Raw genomic sequence first — 18,911 nt, 5'->3', positions numbered from 1 at the left:
GTTGAAGGGGGTGAAAACTTGCAAACTGAACTTCTACAAATATTGTGTGTTCGAGAAACAGTGCAAGGTTAGTTTCAGAACTACAAAACACATGAGCAAGGATGTGCTTAATTATGTATATAGCGATGTACAGGTGGGGTAGAATATTTTGTGACCTTCGTTGATGATTACTCAAGGAAAGTCTAGGTCTACTACATGAAGCATAAAAGTGATGTTTTCACTAAATTAAAAGGACGGAAGGCTGAGGTACAAAGGAACACAGGAAAGAAAATTAAGTACTTGAGAACAAACAATGGAGGGGAGTATAAGTACAAGATGTTTTTAGAATTGTGAAAGGAAGAAGGGATTACATGTCACTTCACGGTGTCAGATACACCACAATAAAATGGTGTAGCTGAGAGGATGAACATGACACTTTTAGACAGAGCTCGAAGCATGAGGCTGAATGCAGGATTGAACAAGGTTTTTTTAGCAGAAGCAGTGAACATGGCATGTTTTCTCATCAACAGGTCTCCATCAAAGGCAATTTGATTGCAAAATTCCTGAAGAGGTATGGATAGGAAAACTAGTAGATTATTCTGTTTTGAAAATATTTGGTTGTCCAGCCTATGTTCATGTGTAGAGTGGGAAATGTTCCAAGTTAGACTCAAAGTCTAAGCAGTGTACCTTTCTTAGTTTTAAGAAAGGTGTAAAGGGGGTCAAGCTATGGGACCTTAGTTCACAGAAAGTTGTGATCAGCACGGACGTTGTGTTTGATGAATCTCACATGGTGAAGTCAAAAGAAGATGACGGAAATAAGAAAGATCTATTGTGCAGGTGGAGTTGGGTGAGTCAGAAATAGCAGGAGAGAAAGAGTCTTCCAGTGGCTTACCAGAACAGCGGGAAACAGTAGATGATCCCTATACCGTGGCAAAGGGTAAAGGGAAATGTACTCACAAAGCACCTGTGAGATACCAGTTTGAGGACATTGTTGCTTATGCCGTCACTGTAGGTACAAGTGACCCATCTTCCTACCAGGATGCTATAAATAATGAGCAAAGTGATAAATGGATGACAACTATGATGGAGGAAATTGAGTCTCTACACAAAAACAAGACTTGGGAGATCGTTGAAAAACCCAAGGGAAGAAAAATCATTGGGTGTAAATGGGTCTTTTGTAAGAAAGAGGTAACGTCGGAGAAAGAACATAAAAGGTTTAAGGCCAGACTCGTAGCCAAAGGCTATGCACAGAAAGAGGGATGGATTACAATAAAATATTCTCTCCAGTGGTGAAGCACACTTCTATTCGGGTACTACTTGCTTTGGTAGCTATGTTTGATTTTGAGCTTGAACAACTTGATATAAAGACAGCGTGTCTTCATGGGGACTTGGAGGAATAGATTTCCATGGAGCAGCCTGAAGGTTTCAAGGTGTAGGGAAAGGAAGATCATGTTTGTCTTCTTAAGAGGTCGCTTTATGGTCTTAAGCAATCTCCTAAACAGTGGTACAAGCGTTTTGACTCCTACATGGTGCAGATTGGCTACACAAGTGAGTATGACTATTGTGTGTATTATAAAGTGTCAGGTGATAACTCTTATTCTTTTGATGCTTTATGTTGATGACATGCTCATTGCTGCCAAGAATAAACATGATGTTATATCTCTAAAGTTTTTGTTGAGTGTTGAATTTGATATGAAGGATCTTAGTGCTGCAAAAAAGATCCTTAGTATGGAAATCCTTAGAGATAGAAGTGCAGGTAAACTTTGGGTAACTCAGAAGAGATATGTTGAAAAGGTGTTGGGGCGTTTCAACATGGAAAAGGCTAAATCAGTTAGTACTCCATTAGCTAACCACTTTAAGTTATCTGAAAACCAATGCCCTACAACACATGAGGAGGTGGAGCAGATGTCTCTGGTTCCCTATGCCAGCGCAGTTGGGAGCCTCATGTATGCTATGGCATGTAGCAGGCAGGATCTGTCTCATGAAGTCAGCATTGTCAGTCGATAAATGAGTAATCTAGGGAAGGAGCATTGGAATGCAATTAAGTGGATCTTCATATATCTGAGCAAGACTACAGGATTGGGTATTATGTTCAGTGGTAAGGGAAGTTCCACAGAGCTGGCGGGATATGCAGATTCTGATTATGCCGGTGACTTAATAGAAGAAGGTCTACTACAGGTTATGTGTTTACATTAGCCGGTGGACCCATCTCGTGGAGGGCGATGCTTTAGTCTACAGTTGCATTGTCCACTGCAGAGGCAGAGTATATGGCAGCGGTTGAGGCAAGCAAGGAAGGAGTTTTGTCGACTTGTTTGGTTCGTGAGTTGGGGTTGGAGCAAGGAGGTACGGTGCTACACTGTGACAGTTAGAGTGCCATACATCTTGCAAAAAATCAGGTGTTTCATGCAAGGACAAAGCATATTGATGTGAGGTTTCATAAGATCAGGGAGCTTGTGTCAGAAATTGAGAAAAATTCTTATAGATAGCAATCTTGCAGATATGCTTACAAAGTTAGTTACCACAGAGAAGTTCGAGCACTGCTTGGACTTGATCAACATCACTTATTGTTGATAGAGTGATAGTTGTACCTCAGATACATGTGGGTTGTGGTGTTGTATCTTTCGTTGGGAAGGTACAGGAGGGGAGAGAGGCATCTACAACTTATCTTCAAGGTGGCTGAACAGAATTCAAGCCAAGGTGGAGATTGTTGAGGATTGGTGTCTTGACTTTTGATGACTGGACCATATGGGTATTTCAGTAAATTTTCTGTATAGGGTTTCGCTATCAATCTGTAGCGAGAGTTCTTTCTCTAAAACGAAAATCTGAGAGAGGTGTGAAGACGAGCGATTGTAACCCTATTCTCCATTGATAATGAAACAGATCTCATCTCACCGTAGACGTAGACAACCTTATCGAACCACATAAATCCTTGTGCGTACTGTGTGATTATTGTTTTGCGTTTTTTTCCTTTTTTCTCTGCATCCTGTTAGGTTTTACAGTATGTATGAATTTCTTGCGTCGGTTGCATGCAATTTTATAATTTTTTTTCAAGACATTTTAGGCTAATAATCGATTTTACTAAAAGTTGGTGTGGTGTGCACTCTTCCTATCTTGATTGCCTATGTTCTTTTCTAGGAGTAAAGTTTAGGAATGGACATGGTTGTTACTTAAGAGTTGAAAAAAAAAATTAGGGGCTGAAAATTCCTTTTCATTCTCAAGCTGGGAGGACTACCCTTTTCAAATCTGTGTTAAGTTTAATACCAACGTATTGGATGTCCTGATTTTTACTCCCATTCAAAGTTTGTTCTAATATCGACTCTTTAAGTGCAAAATTTTGGAGGGGTGAAGAGAACGAGAAGAAGAAGTGGTGTAGTGCGGGTTGGTATATGCTTTGTAAACCTAAGGCGTATGGGGGTTTGGGGTTCAGACTCATGACCGATCACAGTAAAGCTCTTCTCCTCAAGCTTGCATGAAAAATGATTACTTAGGTAAGTCTCTTTGGGTTAGACTTTTGAAAGGAAAATATTTCGCACATCAAAGTCTAATCCACCCTTCCACTCCATCCAAAAAGGGATCATCTATTTGGAATAGTAATGTTAAAATTCTTCCTTATTTCTATTTCTATATGGAATGGAATGATCCCTGGATTCCTTTTCTTAGGAACCTTAGAATTCCCCATTCTAATCTGTTAATCCTATGTATTCTATGACAGATGAGTTTATTGCTAATGGTAAGTGGAATGTTAATCTTATTCATTCTTTTTTTTTTTTTATGAGAAAGAAAATAAAATTAATTCAGAAGAGAGTCCACATTCTTAGTTACAACGATTCTAAGGCTCTCAGTCCTAGCTCTATTTGCCAAATTATGAGCTAAACATATGTAGTCCCTATCCTGTTCAAAATATTACATTCAGAGAATTGTTTTAGCATATAGATTTGATGTCCAAAAATACATGAAATAATTCCCAAGGCCACATTTGGACATAGTGTCATCTTGCATCCAATCGTGCAATTCCAAACTTCCACAATTGTTGCTCCCAACAATCTTATCTATTATAGCTCTTGAAGTATCCCTCTTGCCTCTGCTTCCTAAGCGTTCCCTGCATAGCCATAATTCATAGAAATGGATATAAATTGATTTTGAGAAATAATGATAGCAGCTCATCCAGCTTGACAAGATTCACAATTAAAGCTCTCATCACAAATCAATAAGAAAATCCCTTATCGATTATATCTAAGAAAATCCTTACTAGATAAGAGATATAATAGGTTTAGAAACCTCAAGAAGAAAATGATTAACTGGACAGATTAAGGTCAGCTACCTATTGATTAATACTTTTGATAATTGCATAGGATTAGGCTAACAACAATTTACAACACAATAATTCTTACAAGTCCATAGAAAATAGCAAGTAAGGGAAAATATATGACATAAAAAAGAGATGAAATTAAAATAGATATATTCGATATCAAGATATTCAGTTCTCATTCCCAAAAGACCCGCTACGCAAATTTAAACGCAGCCTTAGTTGATAACACAACATTCTTGCTATAGGGACAGAAGAGTAAATCATCATGATCAGTAGTAGCTAATTAATGGAATCCTAACAATCAGAGATACTACAACATCCTATGGTAAAATAGTAGACAAAAGATTGGCATTCCAACCCCCATCAATTATCAAATCAGAAACACATTCAAAAGTAGGGACTCTTGAGAAATCTCCATCCTAGTCTAATAAGAAATATTTCATTGTGGACATGGTTTAGGCGAAAACCAAGCACACCCAGATGTTTGGGTTTGCAAATACTCGACTAATAAATCAATGATAACTTTCTATTGCCCATCCTTTTCCCCTTGCCAGAACTTTGAACATATCGAATCAAGCTTAGTATAGATATTCTTGGGCAGCACAAAACATGAAATAAGATATGTTGGGATTGAACTCAACATTGATTTAATATGGACCAATCTACTAGCTTGATATAAAAGTGGCAATTTCCATTGAACCAACTATCCACTAGTCTTTGGAGGGATGTATTTTTCTCTAGTAACAATTAGTGGAGATCCAATATAAAGAGAGGCACAAGTCATCTCTTTCATACCCAAAGTCTAACAGATTTGTCGGCGAAGGACATCAGGGGTATTCTTGCTGAAGAAAACTTCATTTTTATTAAAATTGACTTGTTGGCCAGTAAGGTCTTGAAAAAGATGGAGAATTGCATGAGTAGTAGTAATATCCTCTAAATTTGCACAACAGAAAATGAAAGTGTCATCAACGAATAAGAGATGAGTAATTTCAAGAGCATATCTAGAATTTTAATCCCTCTGAAAAACTTCAAATCTCGGTAGGCCGATAACAAACGAGATAAACCTTCCATAGCTAAAATGAAAACATAAGAGCTAAGTGGACATCCTTGTCGGATACAACAAGAGGGTTCAAAATATGCAAAAGCCTCACCTTTAAGTTTAATAGAATATGAAACAGAGGACATTAAGAAACAAATAAGATCACACCAATGATTGGAAAAACCTAAAAATTCAAAAATGGCACGAACAAAGCTCCATTCCAATTGGTCATAAGCCTTAGACATATCAAGCTTAATGGCCACCCTCCACATTTGTCTTTGCAAGGTCTTAGATAATGAAATATCTCATGTGCAATAATGATGTTATTAGATATTAGTCGACCATTCACAAAGACCGATTAAAATGGAGAAATAAATCGATCAAAAAATTTTTGTGACTATCTAGCAACTAGTTTGATACAATCTTATAAGCTACTACACACAAGCTGATTGATCTAAAATCTTCAAGTGAGAGAGCTTTATCTTTTTCGGGAATTAGAGTAAGAATAGTGTGATTAATACCATACTATACACTAATTACAAATTAGAAAAAAAGCTATAAACAAAGTGCTCAATGTCTGCATGAATTAATCCCAATAACTATGATAAAAATAGCAGAGGTTCCATCAAAACCAGATGTTTTGTAAGTACCAACACTGAAAACAGATTCTTTAATCTCATCCACAGAAGGGAGAGAAGTCACTTCATTATTCTCAAGAGGAGAAATAACTGGCCGGGGAGAACAAACTTGCCATGAAAACAAGGCTAAGAGATTGGTGGTGGTAAAATAGAACGAAAATGCAAAGCAAAAACTTTAGCAATGCTTGGGGTTTCCCTAACCAGCTGACCATCGCAATCCTGTATACATTCTATATTCATGACTTTTCTCTCTATTAACTTAGTATCTGCATTAATTTTTATGAAATGAAATCTATACCCAACCATTATTCATTCTTTGTTTTCAACTGATGTAGCTACCTAGGACAATCTATCGTGTTCCATGTAATCCTATTGCAACTATCGATGCCTGTTTTTATCCCTTTTGGAGAAGCTACAAAATATAGGCTAAGAAAGGATTGGATTTTATTTGGCATCTGAGTATATTCCAAATTTCAAATTTTTTTAGATGGTTTTGGTAGGTGTGATTAGTTGTAAAGTTAGGTGCATGGATTTTCTCTTTATTAATCCTTTGTGCAACTTTTGTAATGACAATATTGAAAGTGATTGGCATAATTTTCTTCTGTTCACTTGAGTGACTTTGGTTTTTCAATGGTTCATCTGCAGGGAGAAAATGATTCCATTATTAGGGGAAAAAGATCGTAATGAATTCCAACTCTTCTCCAACCACCCATCAATGACGGGTGGATTTGGACACACATTCTAGGTGTTGGCAGGTATTAGGATGCGTGCAAGTAGTTGGAGAGGGTTGTGCATGTTAATCTGACCATTCTTGTCTTCCTTTGTAAATCAAAACTCGTTTGGAATTCACTCTAGCAAAAGGACTTGCAGGTCCCACATGGACCATGTGACATGGCTAACAAAAATAAAGCACATGCTCACCAACCCACCCTCTCCGCCAGTGTCTGTGTCGAGTGGTGTGGTGGCACCGTGGCACCAAGTATTAACGTCCAGAGCTACCAAAAACCCCTGCGAAATACATGCTTGACACTTCTCTGCTTTGTTTCCATCGCCCAATGACGGACTTCTCCATGAAATGAAACTCTCTCTCCTCCGGTCCATATAAAAAACCCTACACTTGTCTATCTCTCTGTCTCTCTCCCCTAAGAAGCTGTTCCGACATCTCCAGCAAAAATGGCTCTAACAAGCAAACCTAACAACCTTTTCCAAAAGCCCTTATTTTCCTCTAAAATTCCATCTGTATCTTCCTCTTCCACTTCAATCTCATCCATTTCTTCTCGAAAGCCTCGTCCTTTGACCATCCGGAGTTCAGTGGCCGTCGCTCCGTCGACGGTAAAAGTTGCCAAGGAGTTCGCCGTCAAGTCTGTGAAGGCGAGACAGATCATTGATAGCAGAGGTAATCCAACCGTTGAGGTTGATCTTGTCACCGATGATCTCTATAGATCTGCAGTTCCCAGTGGAGCTTCCACTGGGATCTACGAGGCCTTGGAGCTCAGGGATGGAGACAAGAGTGTTTATGGCGGAAAAGGTGTTCTTAATGCCGTCAAAAACATAAATGAGGTCTTGGCCCGGAAGCTAATCGGTGTTGATGTCAGGTGAATTCACAAATGCATGGATTTTTATTGATCTCTTGCTGGAATTCTACTAACGTTTGTCTTGATTTAACTAGAAAATTGAATTTGCAATTCACTTATTGTTGTTAATAGCCCTATGATTTGGTTAGAAGTTAGAATAGTTACTTTTATTCATTATTTATCAAGGAAGTAGAAAGATCCAATTCAGTGGAATGATTTTCTAAGCAACTGGTTTACGTCAATATTAGATTTTACCAGTTTTGGGCTGAGTCACTCACTAAAAACTAGATTTGAGTTCCTGCATCGAGGACTTGCGAGCCAGAAGGCTGGTTTGATTGAGTGTGGAGATTTTAAATGGCTTTAAACTGATTCAAAATATTATTTATTATTTTAAAATTGTGTTGGAGGATTATGCCTCTTACTTCCATCTCTTGTTTTTTTCAAGTCTTTATCTGTCATTTTTCAGTTTTCATTTCCCATCTCTCTTTTCCCCATATCCTCATTCCCTCTTTCTGGTTAGACCTCATTTTCCTTTTTGTTTGGATCCGTGTAGCCAACCCCATTAAATTGAGATAAGGCTGAGTTTATTGTTGTTTAATAGGCATTTAAAGTGACCAATATGTGTTACTATTGGAAGACATATCTGAATGGTCATCAACACATGTCTAATGAGAAAAGACATGGTTTTTGGGCATGCCTTTTGGAGACAGCCTTTAGTGGTGTCTCTTGTTTCTCTATTAATAGAGGAGGTTCAACCCATTTCTCTAATAGTTTTCGAAGACAATCTCAACCCTTTGTTTTTTCTTGTTCTTTCTCTATTCATAGTCTTGTTGTTTTTCCAATGGAGCACAACCTTGAAGTACTTGAAGGGATGCAGTATGCGAGTGCACGTCTGCTAGCGAATGCCATCGAGCTGTTTTATCTTGGAGGCCGATTCACACCTCCCGGTTGCACCATAGGGGGTGGTTTGTCTGTGGTCTTTAAGGATAGGATGGTGTCGATTGACACGAATCAGCCCAACCATTTCCTTTAGAGCTTCATGTTTTCTCAGGTTCATGTTGTTGTGTACATTGTTCGTGTTTGTTGACGCATTATACAAGTTGTCTGCGGTACAAATAAGTTTAGTTGGTTTTGCAAAGAGAGAGTGTGTGATGCAGCATAATTCCATCGATTTGTGTCTTAAACAGGCCCACACTTGGGCCCATTGTTGTTGTGTTGTTGTAGTTTATAATCTCAGTTTTTCTCTTTTAGAAAGTAGATTTCCTTTCATTGTAATAGCAATCTAGGATTTTCTTTTTGCTGTCCAGCTCTCCCACGCATGCAGAGATTTACTTTGTAATTGTGTACTTTACTTATAAGTAGAAGAAAGGGGGAGACATCCCCATCGGTTATTGATGTTGGAAGAATGAGCTTTGCCTTGTGTGCTGAGTGAGTTAATTTCTGTGGGAGACAATGTATGATGAGAGACCATGGGTGAGAGACCCTTCCCTATCCCTCCTTTCTTCTTCCTTCGTCTTCTTTTCTATTTATTTCTTTTATTCAAACAAGTCCAGCGATACCTCAGCTGAAGTTCCTCAATATCGAGTTTGACATCCAGGTAATACAGTACTGTTTTATTGTTTATTTAACTAAAGGGAAAATTACATACCCCTCCCCTGTACTTTGGCCTAATTACATCTTTTTCCCCTGCATTTTCCCCAATTAGATACCCCTCCCCTCTACTTTGAAAAAAAAATACTATTACACCCCTGCTGTTAGCATCCATCTGTTAAGTGCTGACATGGCGTAGTAAGATTTTTCATAATCCCAAACTAACCTTGGGTTCTTGTGAGGTGACCCTTTTACCCTTTTTGATTTAGTCCGCAAACTAACCCTGGGTCCTTGTAAATAGACTCTTTTACCCTTCTTCTTCTTCTTCTTCCTCCTCCTCCAACCCCTTTCCTGCAACTTCGCCCCCACCCTGCTGCTTCAACCTCTGATTTTGACATTGAATCAAACTTTTTTGAACTCACGACCAAGATTAACTTAGAGAACTGGGATTTCAAGCTGAGATAGGCTGAGGAGTATGCATATTTTAGGGTTTCATATCAATTGTTTTTTCATTATTTCAAGTTTGAACTTAGTTCAGTTAGAATTAGGGAATAAGAGTCCGATTCAACTATGGGTTTTAAATTTTAGATATAGGACTCTAAGGAATCAATGTCAAAATCAGATTTAAAAAGTAAAATGCAATCAAGCACCAAATCCGATGGCTGATCCTAAAACCAGATTTGAAATTTTCAGTTTTAAAACTCAAGAAAATCAGGAAGCTTGACTTGAAGGACTACTCCGTGGAAATCAGTAAAAGATTGGATCTTTAATGACTAAAATAGTAGTAGAACTTAGGCAGAATTAAAGGAGATAATCAGCCAACAGAAACTCAGATCAAATAACCAGATTCAATGGAGTACGTACGCGCACGGAAGAAATAAGTTTCAGAAACTAAACTGGTTCAATGGTGGATGAGAAAGAAGAAGAATAGCAGGTCTTTTTGGGGTCCCTAGCAGTCTTGAAGTGCAACTAACCCTTCCCCGACCCAACCCACCCCTACCACAGCAGGTGGGCAGAACCAGAGGTCCACAGGTTTTTTTTATGTGAGCAGGATGGAGGTTGCAGCGGTGGTGGGGTTTCTGATGTTTTAGTCCTTCCAGCAGCAACCTTCAGTGATCTAACCAATCGATCCCTTTCTTTCTCCTCTAATATCTTCTTATTTGTTCTCTCTGTAATTTCTCTCTGATCCTCTGATTTTCGTTTGAACAACACTATAAACACTCAGAACAGAGGCGGTGGAGGAGGCAGCGGCAATGGTGGCAGTGGTGGTGGTGTTGGCAGTGGAGGAGGAGGAGGAGGAGGTGGCGGCGGCAGTGGTGGCGGTGAAGGAGGAAAGAAATGGTGTTTTAGGTTGAAAATGATGAAAAGGGTATCATTGTAATTCTATTTGTGGTGTTTTAGAACAAGGGTAAAATAGTTTTTTCAAACAATAACTAACAGCAGGTTAACACCGTCAGCCAGAGGGGCTTTGGGTGTAATTGGGAAAACTAAAGGGGAGGAAGGTGTAATTAGGCCGTAGTACAGGGGAGGGGGATGTAATTTTCCCTTAATTAAATGATTCTGTTCTTCAATGTCCTAATTACTTCTGATATTTTCAGCCTGGTTTAGTGTCTGCGATAGGCTCTGTTTTACACCATCATGTTCTGAGCTTTAGTCTTTGATTCCAGAATATCCAACCCTTGGTCTGTTCTGAGCTGTTGATATGTTATTCCCTTCTTTCCCTGCTACATTCGATCCAAGTTTGAGGCTCATCAGATTGCTGGATCGAAAGCCACATTAGTTTCTTCATAACTTTCTAATTCTGTTATTGTCTGTTTTTCTCTATCCAACCAGTGGATGAACCTAAGATTTTAGGTGCATATTCAACCCTAAGAGACCATCCTTCGTTTATAATATCAGCACCATCCATTGGTTAGATTAGGAGATAGTGTTGATTCCGTATTCTGATCATATATTTTGTTGAATTGTAGTCACTGTGATTCTGGATTTCAGTAGGTGTGTTAGTGTTGTTCTTTTCCAGCCTATCAAACCTACATCAGAGTATGTCTCTTTTATAAAACTCGGAACGTGTATATGACTTTCATGTTGAAAGGAGAGAGAGAAAGTGGGTAGTAATGGAATGAAGAGATGCTGACGCCAACAATGTGAGATTTTTTTTTTGTAATTGCATGGGCCCATTATTTTTTATCTCCCTTTCTTTTTTTCTCTAATTATAATCTTTTAAGAATTGCAGTTACAACGGCTGTTAAGGGTTGCATGTAGTCATCGGTTTTGTTTCACATGTTGGTCTTACCGTTTGACTCATTGGTTGTTAGTTTACTTATTTATTTATTTTTCAACTTCAATCATCATTACTACCCTATTGGTATGTTGGGGTAAGTGGAATGCGAGAACCTCTCTCATAGGCCATGTATAAGTGGATGGAGAGGAGGAATCTCTCTCAGTGAGTGGAAGGTGAGTGAATTTCTTCCTTTTCTGTTATTGCGTTTTAAAAGACAATGAGAGGAGAGAGAAGGGGAACAGACATACGTTACTGGCTGCCCGTTACTGCACCATCCACCTTGGGTTATATCTCTCTCATCTCGGTACCAAAACACATCAACTCATGGATTCTCTTTCTCAAGAATTGCAACGGTTGCGATGGGTATTGCTTTATTCAATGGATTTCAATTTTGAAACCAATGGGCTGTGCACGACTATTAACAGATGCCATCGGGCTGTTTTATCTTAGAGGCTGATTTGCATTACTGTTGGTTGCATTGTAGGGGGGCGTCTACGATAAGTGACACGACACAGCCCAACCATTTCCTTTAGAGTTCTTTGTATTCTCAGGTTCATGATGCCATGTATAGTGTTTGTGTTTGTTGACGTCTTCTACGGGTTGTCTATGGTACAAATAAGTTTTCATTACCTTATCTATATAAAAGAAATATTTTGATATTTTCCCATATTGAGAAGTCAGACTTGACTGACAACATGAGCCAGTAGAGAGATCTGGTGATAGCTAGATAATGTAGTCCTAGGTTTAAATAATCAAAACTAGGAACCACTAACCAGGATCTAGGTTTGAATAATCAAACTAGGAACCAATAGCCAGGATCTGTTCTGAACAGGTAGTTCCACTAGGTCAAAATAGGTGATTTTGGTCAAATTAGGGTTAGGGTTTGATGGTAGGGTTTGGTCTAGGCAGCAAGTAGGAGTCTTCCAGTGAGGTTACGTTAACCGGTAACAGAGCAACGACTGTTTATAGGCTCGGCAGCAAGGTTTTGTACTTAGGGTTTGGGTTTTGTGAAAGAGAGGGGAATGGAATTATTAAGGTTTGGATGGGCAGAATTGATCCAAACTTGGATCGAGTTTCCCAATGGGTGAGAGGGAGATTCGATCAAAGAATGGGGCTGTTTCTATGGCTGGATTGGTCTGTGAAGTGAATGGAGTGAAAAGGGTTAAAAGATGGAGAGGATTCTAGGGTTTAGTTGTTTAGAGGATTTAGAAGAAGAATGGTTAGGGTTTGGGATGATTCAAACTTACAGTTGTTGCAGACTTTCTTGGGCAACAGCTTGTTTGACTGAAGATCCTTGAATAAAAACCAGAACTTGAATGTAGAACACCAATGGAGAACATAGAGAGCTTGAACGAACCACCTGGGCTTCCCACCGCAAGGTGTCAATCGGATTGAACACCGATTCCTTCAAACGAACCACCCGGGCTTCCCACCGCAAGGTGTTGATTGGATCAAACACCGATTCCACCAGCCTTGATAAAAAACAAGACAAAATCTTCAATGGAGAATAAAAGCAGAAAAAGCTTTTCATTAATATCAAAATTCGTGTTCAATGTTTGCCCCCCTTACAGCTTTATATAAAAGACTCAAAAATAGACTCCTCCACTAAAAAGGAAAGGCGTAGCCCAATCCTTAACCTATTAGGTAACTTAAACTGATTAAGAAACTGAAATACTGAAGAAAATAGACTCAAAACATGGCTGGACTTATAGAGTCCTAATCCAGCCCAACTTACATTACAATTAACTAGTCACATGACCACTAATTACATAAAAATAAAAACTAAGGAATTAAAACATATAATTGCGTATGCAACCGTATTACCCATATTTTAGGTACATAAATGTGACCTATTACATTGAAAACCCATGGGATCAAAGGCCCAACATGTATGAACCCAAACCTAGACGTATTCCTAATAAAGAAAGCCTATTTCGGTGATGAATCTGCATCATTAGAAAGAACCAAAATTATAGGTCCAATAAGTAATTTAAGTTAGTGAATTTGAGTCTTGTGTATGATCTGGGGGCAAATGTGAAAATATTTTAGTTTAGCTTTCGACCCTTAATATTTACTCAGTTCTGTACTAGCCTAGTTTTACAATATGTTGCATTTTTTTTCAAAAAAACTTAGGCATTTTTTCCTACTTTTGTGCACAAGCTGTCGATTTTGTCGGTAAATTGTGTCTGACATTTATGCCCCTCTTTTATTTTGCTCAGGAATCAAGCTGATGTTGATGCTATCATGCTAGAGTTTGATGGAACTCCAAATAAATCAAAATTTGGGGCTAATGCCATTCTAGGAGTATCCTTAAGTGTCTGTAGGGCTGGGGCAGGAGCAAAGGGAGTGCCTCTATATAAGCACATTCAAGAATTGGCCAGAACAAAGGAACTTGTTATGCCAGTTCCAGCTTTCAATGTCATAAATGGGGGAAGCCATGCTGGCAATAATTTAGCCATGCAAGAATTCATGATACTACCAGTTGGTGCAGCTTCGTTTGCTGAGGCATTGTGCATGGGTAGTGAAGGTACCATATTCATACTTATATTAATGGTGATTTTGGATTGATACTTTTCTTTTGTCCTCATGTTGGGTTCCATCCCTGTACATGCTCAGATGGTTAGGTATCTGTTGGTTGGGCCATTAATCATTGCACCACGAGGAAATGGCTCAAAAAGTCTCATCACTTGATTCTAACCATCTGATATCCTGTGTTCTATATCATTGGTAAGAAAATCTGGATGCTGTAATCAACTATTTAAAACTGAGGCAGTTTGCCTTTTTAGTAGTGACCATTGTGTGGGTGGCAGTTATTAATTTTAACGCTATTCAGGAGGTGGTTTCTTTACACCACCCTAATAGGTCATTGTGGAATGGTGTCCTGTTATTGTAAAATATGTGATGAGGTGACTATTTTAGATGATCTGTGTGGAAACAGTATATCATATATTGAAGGGCATCATCAAGGCAAAATATGGACAAGATGCATGCAATGTTGGAGATGAGGGCGGATTTGCCCCCAATGTTCAGGACAACAGGGAAGGATTGGTTTTGCTCATTGATGCAATTGAAAAGGCTGGTTACACAGGAAAGGTAGGTAACTAGAACTGATGATTCGCTTTTGCCATCTTATCTTGGGTTATCTTCTCTTCAAATTTTATAAGTAATCTCAAAATGGATGATGCAGATAAAGATAGGAATGGATGTTGCAGCTTCAGAATTCTTCACAAAAAATGGGAAGTATGATCTAAATTTTAAGAAGCAGCCAAATGATGGAGCTCATGTTCACACGGCACAAAGCCTATGTGAATTGTACAAAGAATTTATCAGAGACTTTCCAATTGTTTCCATCGAAGATCCCTTTGATCAGGACGATTGGACCTCATGGGCTTCACTACAGTCTACAGTTGATATCCAACTTGTTGGAGATGACTTGTTGGTTACAAATCCAAAGAGAATTGCTGAGGGAATCCAAAAGAAGGCTTGCAATGCCCTGCTATTAAAGGTTAGTGTCTATAGTTAATGTCCCATACAGTACTTCTGTTTTTCATTTACTAACCATTGAGCTACTGTGTTTTCTTTTCAAGTTCTCAGGTTCTTACTTTATAGATAGATAATCTTTCCCCTAGTCCTAGCTTGGGACATTCAGGATCCATTTGTTTCGATGTAAAATAACCTGAAGTAAAATAAAGTAAGGGAAAGATTTCAGTCTTGGGCATAAAATAGGGAACCCAACAATTGAACTTTCCATACCTTCAATCAATATAATAAAAAATTTTACATTCCTGTTTTTTGTACTTTCTGCTCATTTTACATTTGAAAAGGCAATCAAAAAAAAAAAAAAAGCGTCAGGAGGAGAAATAGGTGGCGGCAGCTTGTAACATCATGAAACCCTACGTTTCCATTTATCCTCCATCTAATTTTGGTAGGCCACCCTGGGCACTGTGAATGCTAAAGATCTAGTAAACTCATCAGGGGGAAAACAAAAGGAAAAAATTTCCTGTTTATTGGTTGTCCAATGACTCCAATCAGATGCATTCAAGGGGAAATTGAAACTACCAAATTGGTGTATTTTTGGATTCTATTTGTAATTGAGGATGTGGTGATTGATTGGAGGGTTCGAATTTGCAATCAGTGAATGTTGGTTGGATGTTGGATGAGAGGAAAACTAGGGTCTTCAATTAGGAACATTAGCAAATCCCTCAGAAAAAGTTGGGAATGTTTGAGAGAGCATCAGAAAATGAACTTATCAAAAAAAATCAGAAAGTGAATTCACACATTTTATATTATTGTTTCATTGGTAGAATGCATACACAGTGGTTTCTGCGGTACAAGCATAATCACAGATTAATGTAGTCATCAATGACAGCTTAGTTGTAGTGCAAGGACTTACAGAGGGCTTATCTCCAAAACTGAAACTTAAGATAATTCAGACGGCAATAATCTTTATCAATGCCATATAGTATGGTGGAAGTTGTTGATTGTTTATTCCAGTACAAACTGATTCATACAGCAATATTCAACATATGTTCTCTGCATGGTTTGTTATCAGTTTTATTTATATACCATGTTGGGAATTCATCAATGCACAATCTGTTGCAGGTTAACCAAATTGGCACAGTCACAGAATCCATTCAAGCAGCTCTTGACTCAAAAGCTGCGGGCTGGGGTGTGATGGTCAGCCACCGAAGTGGTGAGACGGAAGATAACTTTATTGCAGATCTCTCTGTTGGCTTGGCAAGTGGACAGGTTAGGCTTACTCTTCTGGCTCAATCTCAATAGGTAATTTCTTGTGCATGCTTCCTTTGATGCTTTAGAGCTAATCTTGCAAACTACTTACAGATAAAAACAGGAGCTCCCTGCCGAAGTGAGCGGTTGGCTAAATATAATCAGGTAACCATTACCTCTTTATTTTACTGTTAGGTGCAATGAATATATGCTTTGTTTACTAACTGAGAAAAAACCAAACTATAAGTGCACCCAAGCATTTGAAATAAACCTAATCTATTCCTTGAAGGATCAACAGAAGGAAGACATTTGGACTGCTAAGACCCTTTTATTTATATAATTTGAGTGCCATTGGATTTGACTTATGTTGTATAATAATAGTGGCTGAGCCTTGGTGCAACGGTTAGGTTGTGCTATTGTTACCTGTTGGTTTTTGGGTTCAAAACTTGGAAACAGCCTCTAGGCTGTGCACATTTGACCCTCCCAGACCCTGCAGTAGTGAGAGCCTTGTTAACTGGGATGCTTTTTTTTTTTTTTTTTTTTTTGAAGTAATCCCAAGTTTTTAGAAACTGTCCTGGTGAGTCCAACGAATGTAATCTCAGCAATGCACCCAGCTATGGTTCTCAGCCACCCACCCGTAGTGTAACACGAAAAACAACTGCTCGTTGCTTGTACATCCTGTTGAGTGGTTTGACCTCGGCAAGGAATTATAGCCCAAAGTGGTATGGAAAAATGATCTTACAATCCGATCAGTGACATTCTTAGTAATTTAACAAAAGGGCATCAATATAAATAAATAAAAAAAGATGCTAGGTTCTGTATGACTAAGATTATCCATTTGCATTGGTTCTTGGCTTAGAAATGTGTGGCATGTATAGACTTATATCTCATAGTACTAGAAATGTATTTATTTTCTAGTTTGATGTCATCTAATGAAAATATAGTGCTAGAAAGGACCAATAGTTGAAGAATTATTGTGGGAAATTGCTAATGTACCTTCAAGGCTCTGTTTGAGTTGTGTGTCCAAACAACCAGGATTAACTGAACCTAGGGAAGTCTTTAGAGAGGCTTGGTATGGTTGTGAGTGATGTCCTCAAATAACCACCACCTCAGTGAGACTTGTCATGAATGGTACACTGATGTCATGAAACCTCTTTATCTCATCTCTATTTCTATATCAAAAACTGCTCTGGGATTGGTATTATTCTATGTATAATTATGAAATCTCTGTAATTCAATTCTATTATTTTTTATTTTTTCTTATGATGTTCTTAATATTATTCATTTTCTTGATCAATGAATATTTCCAGAATATTTTTCTTTTTTGACCATGAATCATCTAATCCTTGATGCAGCTTCTGCGCATTGAAGAGGAACTTGGTAACGTGCGCTATGCTGGGGAAGCATTCAGATCTCCTTAGCAAGACTCAGGATGAGTCAACAGTTTTAATGGAAATAAGGTACTGGTCAAACTTATTCACCAAAAAAAAAAAGGTACTGGTCAAACTGGCCCAATGTATGATGAAGGCATTAGATTATGTAATGGGCTAGAGGACTTAACCATGAGTTGAATTACATCTAGCGAGACAATGAAGCTAATTGGTTTAATTAATCGGCATAGATGGTGTTAGAAGTGATTTTGTGTTCTTTGATTTCGCATTTATTTCTGAAGTTTTTAAAAAAAATTATTTATCTTGTCATTAAGATGGAAATCTTGTATCTGGTTGAATTCAGCCTTTTCCACCTGCCTATATACGCATTTGTAGTTTCTCAGGCTTCCATTGCAATTTCTTTGCCTGATTGGTTGTGCTCTTGCTTAAGTTTAAAGGTACTGCTGATCTTTTGCTATTGGAATATGGAAATTCCTACAGAAAAAAAGATGGGTTAGTACTTTGTAAGGGCTCACTCTCCCATTTGCTTAGTATATGTATGATGGGCGCGACTGAAGGGCAAGAGAACGTTAACCGGTCGTGTAGCCTTGCACCAGCATGGGGGCCAATGAAAGTGCGCACAAGCATTGGTTTGGATGAGATGACCAAATTTGTTTCATCTATTTATTTTCTCCTCTAAACACTTCCACCTACCCCACCCTTGGCTTCTCTTTCTTCTCCATTGACCCATCCTCCTTTCTCTTGCAACCATATCTCATTATTTCTCAATAATTGCTGAACTCAACCCACCTCCTCTCATATTTTTTAGCTACTCTATAGGCTCTGAACCATGTGACCTCAACAACTCCACATTCCTTTATGGCTTCTATTCCAAAAATTGGAGCTACTTCCCTCTATACTTTCACATTAACAACCATAACATTGCCTTCACTGCCTTCAATGCCTTAATATATCTCTTCCCACCATGTTCAGGAGTAATGAGGTCGTAATACACATGTTTTTATTTGGGCTTTTTAATCTGACCTCCTTTATGAACATAAAATGAGAACACCATTTGCTCACAACAACGGTTGCAGAATGCTCTTATTAGACATTTTTTTTGGTAAAGAGAATTTATAAATGAAATCCCCTAGGGAAATAAACATTACAAAAGTCACTAAACAGAAAATTAGAAATGAAACTTGGGAAGGAATCCTCCCAAACAAAATCTGATTGAAGAGCTGAACGAAAGCCTGCTAATGCATTCGCTACAAAATTGCCCTCGCGTAGAATGTGGCAGAACTAAATATGTGCAAATCTAGAGGCAAGAATTAGACAGTCCCAAACTAGAGGACGAATTCTCCAAGGAATAGAGTGATCACATCCTTTCTGAATATTGATGA

The 18,911-nt window shown here is 38.4% G+C and overlaps 1 protein-coding gene across 1 annotated transcript; it reads left to right on the top strand.

Annotated features, from left to right (window-relative positions):
* The first annotated feature begins 7,089 nt into the window (after window positions 1-7,089).
* On the top strand, window positions 7,090-17,842 carry LOC122664539 (enolase 1, chloroplastic). Its single transcript, XM_043860388.1, has 8 exons — window positions 7,090-7,560; window positions 13,630-13,937; window positions 14,349-14,503; window positions 14,598-14,915; window positions 16,013-16,159; window positions 16,253-16,303; window positions 17,494-17,598; window positions 17,633-17,842. The coding sequence occupies exons 1-7, from the start codon at window positions 7,139-7,141 to the stop codon at window positions 17,557-17,559; spliced, it is 1,467 nt and encodes a 488-aa protein (XP_043716323.1). The 5' UTR covers window positions 7,090-7,138; the 3' UTR covers window positions 17,560-17,598; window positions 17,633-17,842.
* The last annotated feature ends 1,069 nt before the right edge of the window (window positions 17,843-18,911 follow it).

Source organism: Telopea speciosissima, chromosome 6 (assembly GCF_018873765.1).
Source record: "Telopea speciosissima isolate NSW1024214 ecotype Mountain lineage chromosome 6, Tspe_v1, whole genome shotgun sequence".
NCBI classification, from domain to species: Eukaryota; Viridiplantae; Streptophyta; class Magnoliopsida; order Proteales; family Proteaceae; genus Telopea; species Telopea speciosissima.
The sequence above is the reverse complement of the archived record's forward strand: the minus strand, read 5'-3'. Positions and strand labels throughout refer to the sequence as shown.

What these genes read in the sequence shown, in the direction of transcription:
- LOC122664539 (XM_043860388.1), top strand. Translation starts at nt 7,139, where the DNA reads ATGGCTCTAACAAGCAAACCTAACAACCTTTTCCAAAAGCCCTTATTT. An exon ending in ATTGTGCATGGGTAGTGAAG is followed by an intron (nt 13,938 to 14,348) that starts GTACCATATTCA and finishes GTGTGGAAACAG; the next exon opens with TATATCATATATTGAAGGGC. An exon ending in TTGGCTTGGCAAGTGGACAG is followed by an intron (nt 16,160 to 16,252) that starts GTTAGGCTTACT and finishes AACTACTTACAG; the next exon opens with ATAAAAACAGGAGCTCCCTG.